The sequence below is a fragment of the Rhopilema esculentum genome, chromosome 14 (assembly GCF_057945365.1).
Source record: "Rhopilema esculentum isolate cy_ngs chromosome 14, ASM5794536v1, whole genome shotgun sequence".
Lineage (NCBI taxonomy): Eukaryota > Metazoa > Cnidaria > Scyphozoa > Rhizostomeae > Rhizostomatidae > Rhopilema > Rhopilema esculentum.
The window spans coordinates 7,135,942-7,153,040 of record NC_142828.1 but is presented as its reverse complement, the minus strand read 5'-3'; the positions used below and the strand labels follow the sequence as shown (position 1 = coordinate 7,153,040).

Below are 17,099 nucleotides of genomic sequence, written 5' to 3'. Positions count from 1 at the left end.
CTCCAGAAAGCCTCTTTTAGGCAAATAACCTCGTAAGCGGCGGGGAATTCCAAATGGCCGTTTGATTTTTATCTTGTGGCAATGCTTGCCCCTTTCCTTTTACGACGATTTCAGACAATAACAAGAGGGACGCGTACAATATTTGAGATGAGGATACCGGACAGGTAATTTCAGGAATTTTATTTGCTTTCCTCCATATATCGCCACGGCCCGCCCCCGATTACGATATTTTTAATATTTTGTCTTGTTTTGCTCATATTACAATATTACATGATGAGTTTACAAAGATGAGTTGTACGTACGAAATTCTATAAGGAATCTAAAAGTCTTGAGAATGTCTAACGGTTTTAAATGTCGTCATTCTGAGATCTCACGAATTAATTTAAGATATCCCAAGGCCAGGAAAAAGCCATGTTCTCCCACAGCACAAGTCATGTATGCTGCGTTTGTTTTCCAAGAAAACAAGAAGTACCGTCTATAAATAGCAACAACTAAATGACGTCACCATACTATTAGCTGTCAACTTTTTAACGAGAAGACTATTTTTAGAGCTTTTGTGGTATCATACTAGAATAGTTTGAAGCCTAGAATATTAGAAAACATTTGATATATTTGTATATAGTGGAGTTTCGAATTATATGAACTCAACTGAGCTGAATTGAGCTGGAATTTAGTAGAATAATTAGTTGCTGGGATGTTTGTATCCAAAAGCAGTTTGTTGATGCCGGCTTAAAGGGAATTAAAATGTACAATTCTTGGTTATCTAGTATAAATTTTCATCCAATTTGCATGGGAATAGAACTGTATGAAAATACATTTTTGTATAAGGGTCTTGTAACAACAATGAGTTTGATTATTAACAGTGGCAAAGGGCTGACTTATTCATAGATGGGCCATTCCATATGAAACAACCAAAAATTCTGGGCACCATTTCAGATTCTTTTGAATTTTCTATCATATGAACTTTTTCTAGAAATAATACAATATACTGAAATTCCAGCTTCATGAGCTTTTGTCAAAGTCAGCCAAAATTTAACATTTTGGGCTTTAAGCACAATTTTGCCTAATTTGACATTAAATAACTCAACAGTGCAAAATTATATCAATTTGAAATTTGGTACCCAAGTAGTTTTCCACCCAAATAAGACAATTCTGGCATTATTTTTATACTAAAATATACTGTTTTTGAATTTGGCGCCAAACTAGGTAACACAAGTCTTTTAATTGATTATGTTGTCTTTGAAAGTTTGACAAGGCTTTAGGGCTAAGAGCTATTTTTTTGCCATGTTGTTTAATACTATGCTTCAATGCTTGCTTTGTGACATAATTTATGAAGCTCATGCTTTTTTGGAGATTTCCAATCATGCACCCCTTTAATTAGCATAGTCATTGACCAATCATGGATTCGGACACTGTAAATGGCTTGTTTCTATTTCCACTTTTTAAGTATGCAACAAAAATGATACAAAATCAGTAGTGATACCTGGAGACTGTTGAATTTGCAAAAATATTTAATCATCCATAATGATTGTGTTGTTTTAACTTCAATCAATAGATGGCTTGAATATTCTCGGATAGGAGAAAGAATTGCCGGCTCTCCATTCATTTGCTTTAAAACACCTTTGTCAGAGGTAGATGTTTTATAAATATTATTATCATGCATTCTGCCTCTTGTTTCCAATAACTTAAGAGTTATGAAATTTTATAAGTTGATCAATTGTTTCAAATATTCCATGCATTTTCTTTAAGAGTTTTATTTCTTTAAAAGCTATGCATTTTACAAGGCAATTGACAATATCATTTTTATACAAAATGGAAATTTATTTTTGACTTATGGATAACAGTACTATTAAAATTGGTGTAATGAATGTAAGCTTAAGAGAACAATTAACATAAATAGTTTGAATTGAAACATGCTTTCAACTAGGGGTCTGTAAAAGCTTTCTGGCTTTTAACATGTTTCAAAGTAGTCTATATTATAATGCATTTTTATCCAAGATATTTTCAGATTTTGTTCTGTGAGAAAATTGATTGCAAATTTGTTTACTCTCTGACCTTTAGTGCTTTAAATTTCCTGTTCTAGTGTAGTGTGATGCTAATATGTAAAAAGTTGTTGTGCCTGTGTCTCTTCTTTTCTTTTTTACCTGTAAATACTACTATATGCTTATTGATTCACCTATTAGTGATGCATAACACTGCTCATATTACCTTTCCTAGAAATATAGTAACAAATACAGCCATGTCTATGGACTCAAAGAAGATGAAGAGTAAGTATCAACCAATGAATTGTGTTTAGCATTGTTTATTTATACAGGTAGTCTGGTAAGCATGCCAAAGATGCAGATGCAGTGCCTAACTATGGCTGTCTCATGGCAACATAGGTCATCATGTGAATAATTGTAAATGTATAAGGATTCAATTCTATTTTACATCTACAGGTTTTTTATTTTTTGTAAAGCAGTTTGATGTAATGAATGTTGAGTAGATTGAACAACAAATGGTAATTGCCCCCATCCTCGAATAAGCCCCTACTCTAGAACTACAAATTGTCAATAAGCCCCCCCCTCGAATAAGCCCCCACTGCTACCGTAAATTCTCAAATTGGACCCCTCAATTTGATGATTTTTGCCATCTGAGATTGCCTATGGCTTTTTATTGAATTACCACAACAAATCCATGCTTTTGGTAGCAATTAATTAAATGATCATAAATTCTACTAAAATAAATGAGGTCTTTTAATAATGTCTTCTTTCCCCCCCTCTTGTATAAGCCCCCCTCATATAAGCCCCCCTCTCAAATAAGCCCCCATCTAAAAATATCAAAAATAAATAAGCCGCCAGGGGGCTAATTTGAGGATTTACGGTATTAGTGGGTTAAATCAGATTCAACTTGAACTGGGTGACATAAAAGAACCTGATTTCATAGCCCTGATCGTTTTCCCTCTTGTTTCAGATTTACTCCTGCCCAGCTATGCAGAATATTGACAGCAGAAGGCTACAGACTGGGAATGGTCATTGATCTCACAAATACCTATCGCTACTATGATGGTGTTCAAGTGTGTGAATAGATATTTTAACTTGTCATTATCAACAATAAAATCATTCCTTGATTAACACTTTTGAAAAATACTTTGTAATTCCTTGTTAAAATGTGGTTTATAAAGTTGTTATTATTTACTTATAAGAGGGTTTAGGCTAATGCATGTTTTATTTGCATTGATACTATCATTGCTGCATGATACCTTCTTCATACCTGGCCTGGAAAGGTGCACAATCGAGAGCAAGTGCCTAAAGTGATCGGATAATAGCCATGGGCAGCGATTTAATGAGTGTCTAAATATGTAAAACAATATTGCCCAGAAGCAAAATATTTTTTTAAATTTATGTTAGTAAAACTTAAAAATTCTTCTTTAATGACAGAAATATTGCGGTATATACCACAAATCTCTTGATGGATAGATTTTATATCCAGTTCCTTTTAAGGCCACGTCTACAAGAAAATTTTTTCAATGAAAATGTTATTTTCCAAGCATCAAAAATACCAACTTTTAGGGTTAAATCATTTAAAAACGTAATGATATTTGAAAATGCATGGTTCCAATTGGATGCAGACCTTGTAAGTAGCAAAATGCAGGTGCTTCACAGTCAGAGCACCTTCAATTTTCTAAGCAGTTGACTGAGCATCATCAGATATCATCAATAACAAGATTTGGTTTTTTGCATTTGACTTTTAGACATCATAAACATGTTAGGTGCTTGATCAATCAAGCTCCTAGAGCTTTCTCTGTAAGTGTGGAGGCACTTGATCAAGCTTGAGCACCTCCCCTTGCAAGGCCTGATTGGATGCGAAACGTTTGACTCACTTTCATAGAAAATGTAATTTTTTGCAAACAGCAATTTTTCATTGAAGTGTGAAATAGAGCACCTTGAATTTTTTAGGAGCTCATTTTATGGTGCATCTCATTTTGCTAAGAGCAAGACCCGCTTATTGTCTAGAAATCTCCACTAACATCAGTTGAAGTGTTTTTAGTTTCTCAGATAGGTAGGGTTAGGTCTTAATCTTGAACAAAGGTTCAAGATTAAGGTTTAAGCATTAGATTTTTCACCAGCAAGATAAATGTCAGCATAGTGAAGCAGAGTGCATTGGATAAGAACATTATTTGTGAATTGTTTTATTTCATCAACATATTATAAGATTTATATGTGGTTCACTAATGTTTATAATACATAAATTGTTAATAACTACTTGGAAATTGTTATGCCTGCTTATATATCAAATCAGTACCTTCTTTTATCACAAAGGACCTGCATTTAAATCTGTTTTCACCAAAGTGTTGTATTAAATTCTTAAGTCTCTGTTTTGAAGCTGGAGAAGAAACTTAACTATTTTAAGCAAGTAAGGTAGTGTGTCATTACTTAGCATAAAACTAGGGATGGAGCTAGTTTTGCTGGTCTTAGGTTTGTTTCCATGTTTCATTGAAATAATAATTAACAACTTTTTCTAGGAATTGGAAAAAAAACATGGGATAAAGTATGTGAAGTTAAAATTTGACCCATACAACCCATCTTCATTTTCTGAGGTTTTTGAAATGTGAGTATATTTATCCATTGTTATATTGTGAAATAATGGTTTGATAATTTTGGCATGTTCTTTAACTTTGCTGTAAAGGTTTCATATGTTTTTTTAATTATGAGCATCTTCAGATTGTTGTAAGTTGAAACTACCTTCCCTAGTTAACTAGGGACATGCTTCTATGTCTAAATTACATTTCTTGCCACTGTTCTGATGTTTCTCGTCAAGTAGTGTTCACAACAACAAGTTTCAACTTTTGTATGCTGCTTTATGCTCATACGATATCAAATTCAATCTAGATTCAAACTATGAGGCTGATCACTGACATGATAAGTTACTTTTTTTTAAAGGAAAGGTTGCTGAAAATTGTGCATTTTATAAATTATGTCTCGAAGTTACTGATAAATAAAAATTGTTTTTGACATTTTCTCTTCACAAAACTGAACATGTGTTTCAGATTTTACAGATAACTGAAATTGGTTTTCCTTCGAGAAAGAATCCTCAGTATACACAGGAAAATACTTATATTCACAGAAACTTATGCAAAGAACATAAGATCACAGAAACAGAAACAAATATTTTTTCTTTCCTTTCTATATTAGCTATTTCAAAAGCTGCATGCATAGGTCTTGTAGATACAAAAAGAGTAATTTATACTTTTAGCAGCCTAAGTAGGCTTTTTTCAATAACCTTCCTTGCTGTTGTAACTGTGTGACTTCCAGTTTTCAGGTCTTGATTCAGTTTGATAATTGGATAAAATCCATAAACTTTTTACCAGTTTTTGTATCGTCTTAGGTTCACAAAAGCTGTAAAAGGACATGTTGACTGTGACCAAAAAGATAGTACGTAAATTCAAAGTCATCCTTCATCTTAGTTGAGCTAGATATGGATCTGAGTCTATTGCTTGCTTTTACTGCTTTTTTGGCAACAAAATTAAAGAAAAATAAGTTTCACAGGGCAAAATATTATGACTTTGGTCACATCAATAAGTCATCACCTCATTTTCCTGTTCCAAAATTGTGTGGAGCACTCAATGAAGAGAAATTAAGCCCTGAGACTTCCTCTCCAGGGTGCTCAGAAAGATAAATTGCAGATAAATTGAATTTCATTCAAAGAAGCCCTCATTATAGGCAGGAGCGTATCGATTGGTGGGGACACTTTGTGCTGGGCAGTTGTCAGGGCTTTGAAAAAGCTTTTCAATACTTTTCAAAGCGTCTTCGACATATTTTGCATGTGCTGTCGAAATGTTTGATCCCAAGAACTCGCCCTTAACAAAATGTAGTGCAGTTCTGACTCTGCAAATCTCGCGAAAGCTTCAATTCAGCATTGCAGTAGGCCGGGACAAAAGTTCTTTCCGCCAAAATGGCTGAAAACTACTTATGTCAGCCAGAAATGAAGGATTAGCTGCAAGAGGTACGCCTGCGCCCAGTTCTAAAGTTTTTCAAACTAGAGGACTGTAGTGGTCAATTTGAAGTGGTCAATTCGCTTTTCATTTCCACAATCGTCGATTGAAGGTCGTCTCCGGTTGGGTCTGTGAGACAAGCTTCCTGTTTACTTTTTTGAGCGGGCCAATAAGGAAGTGCTTAAAGGTTTATGCAAATTTTGGCCAGCAAACTGACCTGGCAAATTGAGTATTATAACGGTACACAAAGCTGCTTTTACAATCTATGTTATAAAACCTGAAAGATCTCTAAATGTGTTAAACGAGTTAATGTGTTAAAAACTGGCTGATATATGACAACTTGAGCACAAGCTGTGTCCCTGTCAAATCCCAAAATAGCTGAATTATGTCGCAAACTTAATATCATTTATTGGCCATAGCTCTCCCAATTTGTAACACATTTAACTGATATTGCATATTTAGAGATAGTTCGTGGTGTTCTATTCAAAAATGAAACGTAGTGCAGAATTTAAAGTTCTGAAAATTTATTTTTATGGTGTCACACATAAAAACTCTATTGTGAGTACTTCGCCATTTCTAAAAGCTTCTGAAGTATCGAGAGGTTTCGAAACTAGACAAGGGAAAAGATTCTAAGCCAGACAAAAGAAAATAACTTAATAAAGCTCGTGTGCTCAAGTCAACAGCAGGAACAATTTCTTGGGTAAGTTGCAAGCGAAAAAAACATGTTAAGGTCATTAATCCATTTAAATCTAGTTATAGGGAAATCGGAAGGATGTTTCGTCCATTTTGAAAGGAATTGTAAGTTAAAAGAAGAATTTTTTCGGAAAACTGATCGAGCAAAAAGTGCAAGCACTGCAGATTGAAAATTGTAAAGATCCTGATTCAACGCCAATCTGTCACCTTGTTAGTTTCTTGCGCTTTGGTAAAAAACAAACGAACAAATATAAAACAGGTATGCGATTAAACGCATTTCCCAGTGTGGGGAGGCTTGTACCAGCGAGTGCAATCGAACGCCTTTCCCAGGAAGGCCTGTTGATTAGAATGATTGATGGTGACGGTGATCACATTATATTGCTTACTATAGTTTATTAGGTTTGCTGCCATTCCTCTTCATAGTCTGAGTATATCAGTATTCTCCTCACCAGCATTGATTGGAGTTCACTGCACACATGGTCTGAACAGGACAGGTTATATGATTTGCAGGTATGTTTTTCTAGCAACAAGATACAAAAATTGATACAGTAACCAAGAATGAATGGCAAAACACATGTTCCTACAATGTATGCTTTTATGTCATCTTAATCCAGGATTTAATGTCAAGAATGATACTTTCTATGGACATAATCTGTTGTTCCTCTTTTATTAGTTATTTATTTATTTATTTTTTATTTATTTGTTTGTTTAATTATTTGAAATAGATATAAGAATTGTATCCGAAATGACATTTTCCTTCAGAGTTGCTCACAGAACTCATCGATTGCTTTATGGAAATCTTTTCTGTCGTCAAAAAAGGGCCCAAAGAATTGTAAAAATATTTGCTAGGTTTCTTTGTGACTAATAGAACGGTTGTTCAACATTGTTAAATATTTGTCAGTATTTTTCAATACTGTTCAATGTTTTCAATATTTTTCAATATTCAGATATAATGGGAAAGCAGAACCCCCTTTCTTGCATACTATGAGTTGCTTTCTTTCAAAATTCATTTGAAAATAAGTTGTAGAATAACATCGAAAAGGTGGCTTACCCTATGTCCGCATGTTGATTACTATAAGCCAACAGGAAAATTGACGTTTCGTTGAGATTTTTTACTTAAATGTTTTTTTGCTTTTCATACATATTTCTTCATTTACCTTATTGTTTGTTCTTAAATGGTCTACTAACTTTATTCATTGTATGCATTACGTTATTGAAATGTATATATTTATGCTATTAAAAGTAGCTTGGCTAAATAGAAACAAAGCTTTCCAAAATATTTCCATATTCGTTGGCTGAGTAGCATGAAAATCGCATCATTCATTGCGAAGCATGGTGCACTGCACTTGGCTCGGTAGTTCTGTTTTCTTCGTGCCTCCAAAGACGATTGGATTATTTAAGCAGTTTTACTTACGACAAATAAGGGTCCTAAGCTTATACAGCTATTTAGATAGTTTGATCATTAAACTTTAGTCGACTGGTCCTAGGGGCCTTCTTTTTTTGAGGTAATAGGTTATTGCCCCCTTTTCATAATAGCAATGGCTTGATCCTCAAGTGAAGTCCCATAGAAAAGGCTAGGTGTAAAAAGGACACGACACTGAGAAAATCAAAGATGGTACTAATGGTATTCATTCTAATGCACTGTATAATATGTGGGTAAAAGTTTCATTATGAACATTCCTTGTTACAAATCGTTTATAGATATCTGATTGAAGAGTGTGGTTATAGTGCTGATGATGCAATTAAAGGTGAGTTCCCTTCTTGCCTGTACTGGGGGATGGTTAAAATTTCTATTCAGTAGATTCCCAGATGGGGAGCAATAAGATTTCTGGACAAAGTGTTTACGCCCAAAGGCTTGTGTTGACAGTCCTGTGCTCTGTAAATAACCTACTCATCTCTTGGTTTTTTTCGGATATTAAAAAGCAGAATTTTTTTTTCATTGAAATACAATATACATCGTTCTGGGTGATGATTTTGGCTCTCAGGCGCTAATCAAATTTCTAATTGTAACTTCATGCCTTTATTAGCAGCACCAGTCACACAAACGTGTATACTAAAATTCTGTTCCTTTATCCATATCTGAATCCATGTTTTCGTAGTTAAGAGCGATAGTTTGGGCATTTTTAGCCTCAAAATATTTACTTATATTTTTTACATATGCATATCTATTCTAAAATCTTCGACAGAGCTGTTAAGACAAGCCCCTAAAAGCGTTTTTGTTTCTCTTTAGTGTAACAGTGATTTTATTATTACTAGAGCGTATAATTTCGTAATCATAAATTTTCTTTTAATCTATTTTTCCTCAAGTCTTGATTAAAAATTTCGACTTTTGTTCGAACACCATGCTACTATTTCATCAATTATTTTATCCCACACTTCATATAGGTTTTTCACGGCAATACTCTTGCATCTCCTGCCGAGTCATCACAAAATGCTGATTCATGATAAACAGATATTGCTAAACATTGCTAAACACTGACAAACAGATATTGAGAGAGAATTAGCTGGCATAAAAGTAGCCATCAACAATCATTTATGTAATACCACTTTTTGTTACTAGTTATGTTTCTGAAACAGCTAATTTCCTATGCAAGTTAATTGAAAGTCTAAGTTGTATTAAGCCAACCAGGACGTATAGCTGTATGTCTAATGGACATGGGCAAATTGTAGAGTTCTTGAGGCGAGAGATTGAAACCAAAATTTTTTCAGCTACCACACTACTACCACTATTGTTTTTATTTTTGCAACGTTTTTAAAGGTTTGGCTCATCGTATGGTCTGTCTCTATTTTCCTAAGTGGCTGTCGTAAAAATAATATTATAATAATAATAATAATAATAATAATAATAATAATAATAATAATAATAATAATAATAATAATAATAATAATAATAATAATAATGATAATCTACCATATTTATACAGGATAGCCTTTTCAGTAAAGACAATACTGCTATCAATAAGGGTCCTGTTAAAATAAAAGTTTGTAAAGTAAAAGGTTCAAAATTATAAGAGATTGAAATTAAAGCTTAAAAAAATTAAAAGGTTAAAAAAGTTACACTACAGAAGCTAAATAAGTTACACTAAAAATCTAGGTTTGTGTCCCTGCTGGTTGCTTTAAATCTCAAAAGTGATTTTTCAGTTTGCAAGCTACTGGGTAAGTTATTAAAAATCTTTGCACTCTGGAATGAGAAAGTTTTACGCCCCGTTTCTGTCCCCGTTTCGTCGACTGATCAATAACGTTCTCTTACTTCAACAATATTCAATTTCTTCTGTTTTGTAGCATTCAACGAAGCAAGGGGACACGATATTGAGAAAAATATCGATGCTTTACAAACACTTTACGCAGAAAGGTAAGGAACATTTATCTGGAGCATTTATCGCTTATCTAAGATTTAATTTTACCAAACTAAGTGTGAAAACTTCTTACCAAAGTAATTATGCTTGATACTTCTACAAGTTACATAAAAAGGTTATGAATTAAATCTTAAGCTATATAACACTACCGTTATGTATAGTTTGACCTCTTGAAATCGACTTACATAAAAGACACCTTTATGTAATTACAAATGATTTTTATGAATAGCTCTGGATGAATTGAATTCTTGCCAATGTTAGTTTGAAATAGAGATTTTAGCTGAAACGCTAGTGTTGCTTTTCCATTTTGGATAATTCTCAACAAAGCGGGTATATTGGATAATACTCTTCAAAATTAGCAGGTATAGGCTGTTCTATATTTAAAAACAGATCAAAGAAAGACTGCATTTGCAACAGCGAAACTGAGCCTTAGTAAAGCTTCGAGACTTCAAACGAATTTCAGATTCTTACTTTATAATGCTATACATTTGACAGTTTGTTTCGGAGCTAAAATACTACAGATCTTTCCAACATACGGAGTCCAGGCCCATGTGTTGCTCGTTATGTTCAATCGCTTTCGTTTTGAATTTAGAATGGCCAGGAAAGATGGAGTGGCTTGTTCTGAAGAACTAGCTGACGGAAGAGGCGAAGAGATTCAAGAAAGGGACCAGGACACTGTCGGAGATGTCAGGTATGAAAATCTTAGAATCAAAGTAAGTGTTAGGAGCCACGGAAGAGACCAGTTTTGTGCAGACAATACACCCGTCGGCGAAGATTCTTCTATTAGAGGTAACGTTAATCTCAATGAAAATTCTTCCGAATTCAGAACTGACCGGAGCCAAACACGTTTTGATAAATCTGATAATCCATATCTATCTGACCGACATGACTCGAATCAGTATGGTTACAGAAATGATAGAGTGTTCGATACAAAAAGTGAACGTACTCGTTGGGAAAAAAATAGCGAATTCTCTGATAAGGATCCACCCGTTAAAACAGACGATGGAGCAGCAAAAGACAAGAGATACAGTGAAAATCAGAGAAGTCAGTATAATGATCGTAGACGATCGCGATATGAATCTAGGCCAAGAACGATTTTCCATGCTGATCAGTTTTATCCTCCTTGGGAGCAGGGTAATTTGAGGAACACAGGAAGGCAAGAGGCTTGTGATCTAGAAGAAAGAAACTTCGCGGAATACGAAGAACCTAGAAGGAAAAGGCAGAACTGCAGCGACAATCATCGTTCTAGGAGATTCCATGAGTATGATCCTTATCATTATCGTAGAGACACTAACCGGGCCAAAAGGCACAAGAACGACAACAGCTCTCCGAGTCGTTAATAGCCGATGTCTTTTTGGTATATAAATCTTATAAATTAACTCATTTATTGATTTTGCAGCTAGTTGTTTTTCTGTGGTAGTGGATATATAAGAACGAGTATTTTATAAGCACATGTGACAAAGTAACAGTTTTAAACTGAGAAATGTATTGTATAAAACCGTGTTTTTCAAAAAGTCGATTGCTAGTAGCGCACAAAAATATATCTTTCACAATCATTGAGAGAGTTTCTTGTGTTCGAGTTGCTTTTCCCAATTTTAAGCCATTCAAGCTATTCAAACGTAAAACAAATTGTTTACCTTTTAAATCGACTGTTTTTAATGATAACTTTAATGAAATACGATTCGTCATTCTGACAGAAATTCTATTACTTTTTATGATTAAAATCTACATGAAAATGAACGGTTTTTAATTCTGTAATTATGTGACGAAATTTTATGTCACCCATACTACAGGGTTTTCAATTTTTTGATGCCTAAGCAATTTTTTCGTTTCTCAAACTTCTAATTCAGTAGCTCGCTCCTCTTCTTCCCTCCACTATTGATTTTTCTCCTTCACCCACTCTTTTATATCTCTCCCTTTTAGCAGATGTCTTTTGTTAACTTCAAGTAAATGCTTTACATCTTTTGCTTTTTCATTTGACTTCTCCAGAGTTTTAAGCAGGAGAAATATAAACGTGTTTGCATTCACGGGGAATACCGTAAAAGCTCTTTTAAGCCCCTGAGGGGGGGGGGGGGCTTATTTATTTTTACAGTCCTAGAGGGGGGCTTATTGGAGAGAGGGGCTTATTTTAAATTTTGGCTTGGTAAAGGGGGAGCTTAAAAGAAAGGGGTGCTTGATGGAGAGGTAAGGCTTAAAAGAGCTTTTGCTGTATTATAAGAATTTTTATTACAGGTTGCGATCCTTTTCAACTAGGACTGAATGATAGCGTAAGAATGATTATAATCGATAATGATAATGATAAAAGTGAACTTTAACCCAATATTAGAGTTATGCAATGAAATTGTTTAATGGCGGAAGTGTTCGGTAGTGTAGTGTGCGTAATTCTTGAAATTATTTGTTCTTTGTCCATATGTGACCTATTGTGCCTTGACTAGACTTCTATTATCCCTAACAAGCACCATAATTCAGAGATTTTCATCTTTTTTAACTATTCTTCAACACTATGTACTCGGTGTCTTAGTCCATCCGCTTTGCGTGTACAATAATTCCGCGCAGACGGCCGTCACTGGTCTATGGTTCCTCTGTGCGTATCTTCGCTGCATCCTGGCGCTTGGTCTTTGTGTGAACCCAAAGTTTGCGATTTCGCTTACGCCTTATATCGGTCCAAAACGACGTCGACTACATTCTTTATCTCGACATAGGCATTGCCAAAAGAACCAACAGTAGCAATTAATATAATTGCTGAGAAAAACAGCGACTGAAAACAGGATATGTCATGCAGCCTCGAATAGAAAACGACTGGGAAAATGATTGCGAGAAGTCCTTGAAAAGATCCGCCGACGAGAGAGAGGACTGGGCCAAAGCTTGGGACAACAACAGCAACAGCAACAATAATTACCATCATGAAAGCTCGATTGACTACTCGTTGCCAGCAAAACTCTGTAAGGAGAAAGGGCAAAAATTACCGTTCTAGTGCAGTACACAACAAAAATATGTATATGAAATAGACTGATTCCATGACTAACAGTTCCTCCGATGCTAAAAATCATAATCGTATTCATCAACTTATTTACAGCTGGTTACTTTCTAGTTGATAGTAATGAATTCACACCGAATATAAACATTATACAGTCTACAATAAACAGAAAAAGTTAAAAAACAATTTAAGAGCAGATATATGGATTATGAGTAATCATCAGATGAATAGTTCTATGAAAAGTTAAAAATGAGTGGTCGGAATTGTACTGAAAGAGTTGTTTTGGTATATATTTACACAACGATGATTTGATTTTCTTAGAGTTTGTTTTAGCTTAGAGCCCCCGTTTCCCTGTATTTTAACAGAGATTTTATGTTGCAAATGGCTCTAGCATTTTAATATTTACTCACTTGTCGGTATTCCAAAATGCCCCTCCAGTTGCTGATATACGGGGTTGATATTGAGAATGAAAGCGCAGAGTACGTGACCGCATATCAGGCCCTGGGTGACTATTACCAGACATTTGAAGACTTTTGACTCTGCAAAGATTGGTAGTGCTGTCAGCGTTGTGAGGATGTCCTCTCCAATCAAATCTCCGAGCACAAAGTATGATGCAAGCGGAATGCCAATATAAATTGCTGTCACGATTAGATAGCCAATAACAACTGCGATGTGGAAGTCCTTTGGCTCTTTCAAGTCGTTTTGTATGGTGGGGAAGATTGTCACGCCGCCGAAACCAAACAAAACAGTGCCAAATGATGCGACTAATTTTTCGAAATTTGTCGGTGGAGGCGTAGGTCTTTGAAGGCCTGTTTTGGTCACCCAAACCAGGTTTGTCGTGATGAGGGCCACTGCAACACCACTCGTGAGGGATGCCAACAGTGCAATACCCCAGAAGTCTTTTGGCGTGCCAAACAAAGTCAGCGGCAAAAGAACACCGCCGCAAATTGCAAACCAGATTCTCAACTTGTTGCGATGCGAAACTCCTTCGAGCGGTAGGTCTATTAAAACGGAAAAGACCTCACCGGCTAGCAAAATGAACACAATGCATGTCAGAACAAGCGAGATATTCAGCGTAAACGTTACAACGTGTCGCGTCGCTTTTCCGCATGCACGCTCACCAAGCGTTGCATACGGTGCACGCATCTCTTCACGGTCGACTTCAGTCCCCAGAATGTGGTTGCATGCTTTTGCCAGCAAAAATCCACAGTAGCACATAACTAGCGATGAAATGACAAACATTGGGATGCCGTAGTAGTTGGCAAGTTTCATAGCGTAGGGTAACGCGACTATGCCGGCCCCAACTACGTCGCCAGTGACAAAGAAAATGGCGGCGAAAAGGGAAAGGCCCTTCTCTCTCGAAACTTGCTTCTTTTTCTCTTGCTCTTTTACGTCTATTGGCTTGCTGTCAGGAGTTTTACTCTCACCTCTGTTTACTGGCATCTGCTTTGGGCTTTGTTGTGCGTTATCTAGAAAGCATATTGTTGATTTATATTTTTTCAATTACTTTGTATATATGATATTATAAGTTCATTGTGACAATTGTTTGATGACCTTGCTCCGGCAATGCGACGAATCTATTATAAAAATCAGCTCATCAAATCTGTGTATTGTTAGTAAGTTTTAAAATATAATGGGTTGAAATATAAAAACAAAGCAATTTAAAAAGTCAGCAGTATGTTGTTATCAATTTTTTATCATTTATTTACATGTTGGCAAGAATAGATTGGCCAGCTAAACGTAACATATGAACATTTTCGCCCAATTATATAATATTGCTTCCTGTGAACATCTTCCAAGCGCAGGACAACAGAAGGTTGGGAGCAAGCGTGACGTCACCAGTAGTTAGCATATGTCTGAGGCTAAGTTTTCATTAGAGCTGCGTCATATTAACGACCGGCTTTAGATTCAAGCCCAAGTCTACGTTGCGCAGAAATGTTTCTCAGCGGCAGAGTTTTACTATCGCTTCTAAGAGCAGCTCCTATGCATAGCTTGCTGATAGTCGTAGACTCATTGGTCGTAGACTGGTTCATAAGCCATCATATTGCCTTGTGGTGACAAAAAATGATCCCAACTTTTTGCACAGAGCTGCAATTTTCCGCTGTTTCCATTCTCAGGCCCGTATGCAGATTTCCACTCGATAAACAAACTGCGATCTGGTGCGATTCTTTTTTGCAAGGGCTTTTTCTGACACCAGGATAGAAATTTGTACAAGAGCAGTTGAAGAAGTTCATCGGAGGTCGTTGATTTCTGGTACCGAAGTAATATTTTGAGATTCTTCTTGAGTTAAGCTTATACAGGGTAGGAGCAAGGAAGGTGCTTCTGTTATTTCTGGTATCGCTTTCTTTGTTCTTCATAAGCTATATCAAAAGTTTACAAGAATCTTAATGTTGCATACATACCCGGTGATGTGCTTGGTAACTGTCCAGGCCGCTCGTCACCTTCGATGGTCATTTTGAATCTGTCTTCTACCGGTTAGTAAGAACAGGTTAGCAAGAACAAAATTTCAAGACTTTTCTTTTCCAGCAGAAAAACTCAGCAGACAAAGCACAAAACATTGCTTCTGGGCTCCTCTTCATGGTCGAGTAATTTTTTACCACGCTTGGTTGCACTTCTTCTGTTGGTGTCGTGACCTCGTTAATTCAATTCCCGATTAGTCGCATTTTCGCCAAAACATGATTTATTACGGGTAGGATGGTTGAGGAAATCCTAAAAATCATAGGTTCCCCTCTCTTTTTAAAGGCAGTCTGTTCCCTCAATGATTGGTTAATATGAACAATAGGTCTTCGATGCTTGCTTTGGCTGGCCTAGCTGCGGTAGTGGACAACATTTGAAACTGCGAGCATAAAGCTATCGGTAATGCAAGAAGATTTAATTACTGGAATTAAATGATGATAATGGAAGCATTTCCTTTCGCTGTGAACATATTTCTCGCAGAAACCAAACAGGGAGCCAAATTTTCTAGCCACAACTTCACTACAACGGCCATTTGATTCAAAAGCTCTGGAATCAAAGTTGTCTCTGATTGGTTTAAATCGTTTAATTCTCGATCAAGCTCAACGGTGCGTGAATTTCACAATAGGGGACAGACTGCCATTTCACATGTGCCCACAAATCATTATGGTTCCTACAGAGTTAGCCATATTGCTGCTCAATTTGAAATAAGTTCTGTTTTGATATTAATCCGTGAGCAATGAGAATAGTTAATTGAAGCGTAGGACTGGCTTTATTGCAGTTCCCTGGCTATTTTCTATATTATTCAAACAGTTGCTAAACCAATTCAGGGCTAATTACTAAAAGCAGATCTTTGCCCAAAAGTTGTTATGAAGTTCTAACGAAAAGGCTTTTGCAAACACGTTCATCATCGTACTTAAGGTTTGCTATTGTTAGGCTTATAAATAGTTAGTTTTCTCCCACGTGTTGTCTCGGCTCAAATCACCTAGAGCACAGACCTAGAAAGCCTAATCACCTAGAAAGCTATGAATTTTCAAATAGATATATAAACAGTATTTAGCCCACGCTAAACTACAGTTTTTATAAATTATTAAAATCGGGTTCCAGATGTTTCTAGAGGAAACATTCTATCTGTCAACAGTAAAGTATTTGGATAGCACTCTTTACCTTCCTTTGGGCGATTTAAGTGACCAACAAACTACCTGCCTTCATTGGTTTTTATTCCCTAAACTGCATACTCAGCAAGATATAGATATTAAAAAAAATGCAACTGCATCGTGCTGTGTTTATCAAAAACGAATGCTTTTAGCATTGGAGTACATGCGACAAACATTGATGGTCCTTCCCCCTTGAATTTTGTTTCTTTACAATCTTTGTCCGAGTATGTTTGATCTTTTTACCCGATCGGTTGTTACTTTTAGATATATGAAAGACTTTCATCATGCCTTACAAGTCAGATCTAAGTGGATGAGGAGAAGAGGGATTTTGTAAATATTTTATTGTTATTTCCAAAACCACAAATAATCGACAGTTATGCCCCAGGAAACACGCTTGCTGTCCAAAAAAATAGGCTCTGATTACATCTCGTGCCTTACCCCGCCAAACTAGCCTGTGTCCCAGACCCCTAACTTGAAAGTTAGGGGTC

At 35.8% G+C, this 17,099-nt stretch overlaps 2 protein-coding genes across 2 annotated transcripts; one reads left to right on the top strand and one right to left on the bottom strand.

Moving 5' to 3' along the window:
- Window positions 1-5: 5 nt before the first annotated feature.
- On the top strand, window positions 6-11,579 carry LOC135696453 (uncharacterized). The gene is made up of 10 exons (XM_065215848.2): window positions 6-164; window positions 1,556-1,631; window positions 2,218-2,267; window positions 2,953-3,055; window positions 4,505-4,590; window positions 5,368-5,414; window positions 7,120-7,177; window positions 8,369-8,415; window positions 9,950-10,019; window positions 10,616-11,579. The coding sequence occupies exons 1-10, from the start codon at window positions 82-84 to the stop codon at window positions 11,361-11,363; spliced, it is 1,368 nt and encodes a 455-aa protein (XP_065071920.2). The 5' UTR covers window positions 6-81; the 3' UTR covers window positions 11,364-11,579.
- A 331-nt stretch (window positions 11,580-11,910) lies between these two features.
- LOC135696454 (uncharacterized) lies at window positions 11,911-17,063 on the bottom strand. Its single transcript, XM_065215849.2, has 3 exons — window positions 15,403-17,063; window positions 13,411-14,469; window positions 11,911-12,963 (listed from the first exon to the last, which is right to left on the bottom strand). Exons 1-3 carry the CDS (start codon window positions 15,452-15,454, stop codon window positions 12,671-12,673), a joined length of 1,404 nt encoding a protein of 467 aa, XP_065071921.2. The 5' UTR covers window positions 15,455-17,063; the 3' UTR covers window positions 11,911-12,670.
- Window positions 17,064-17,099: the final 36 nt, after the last annotated feature.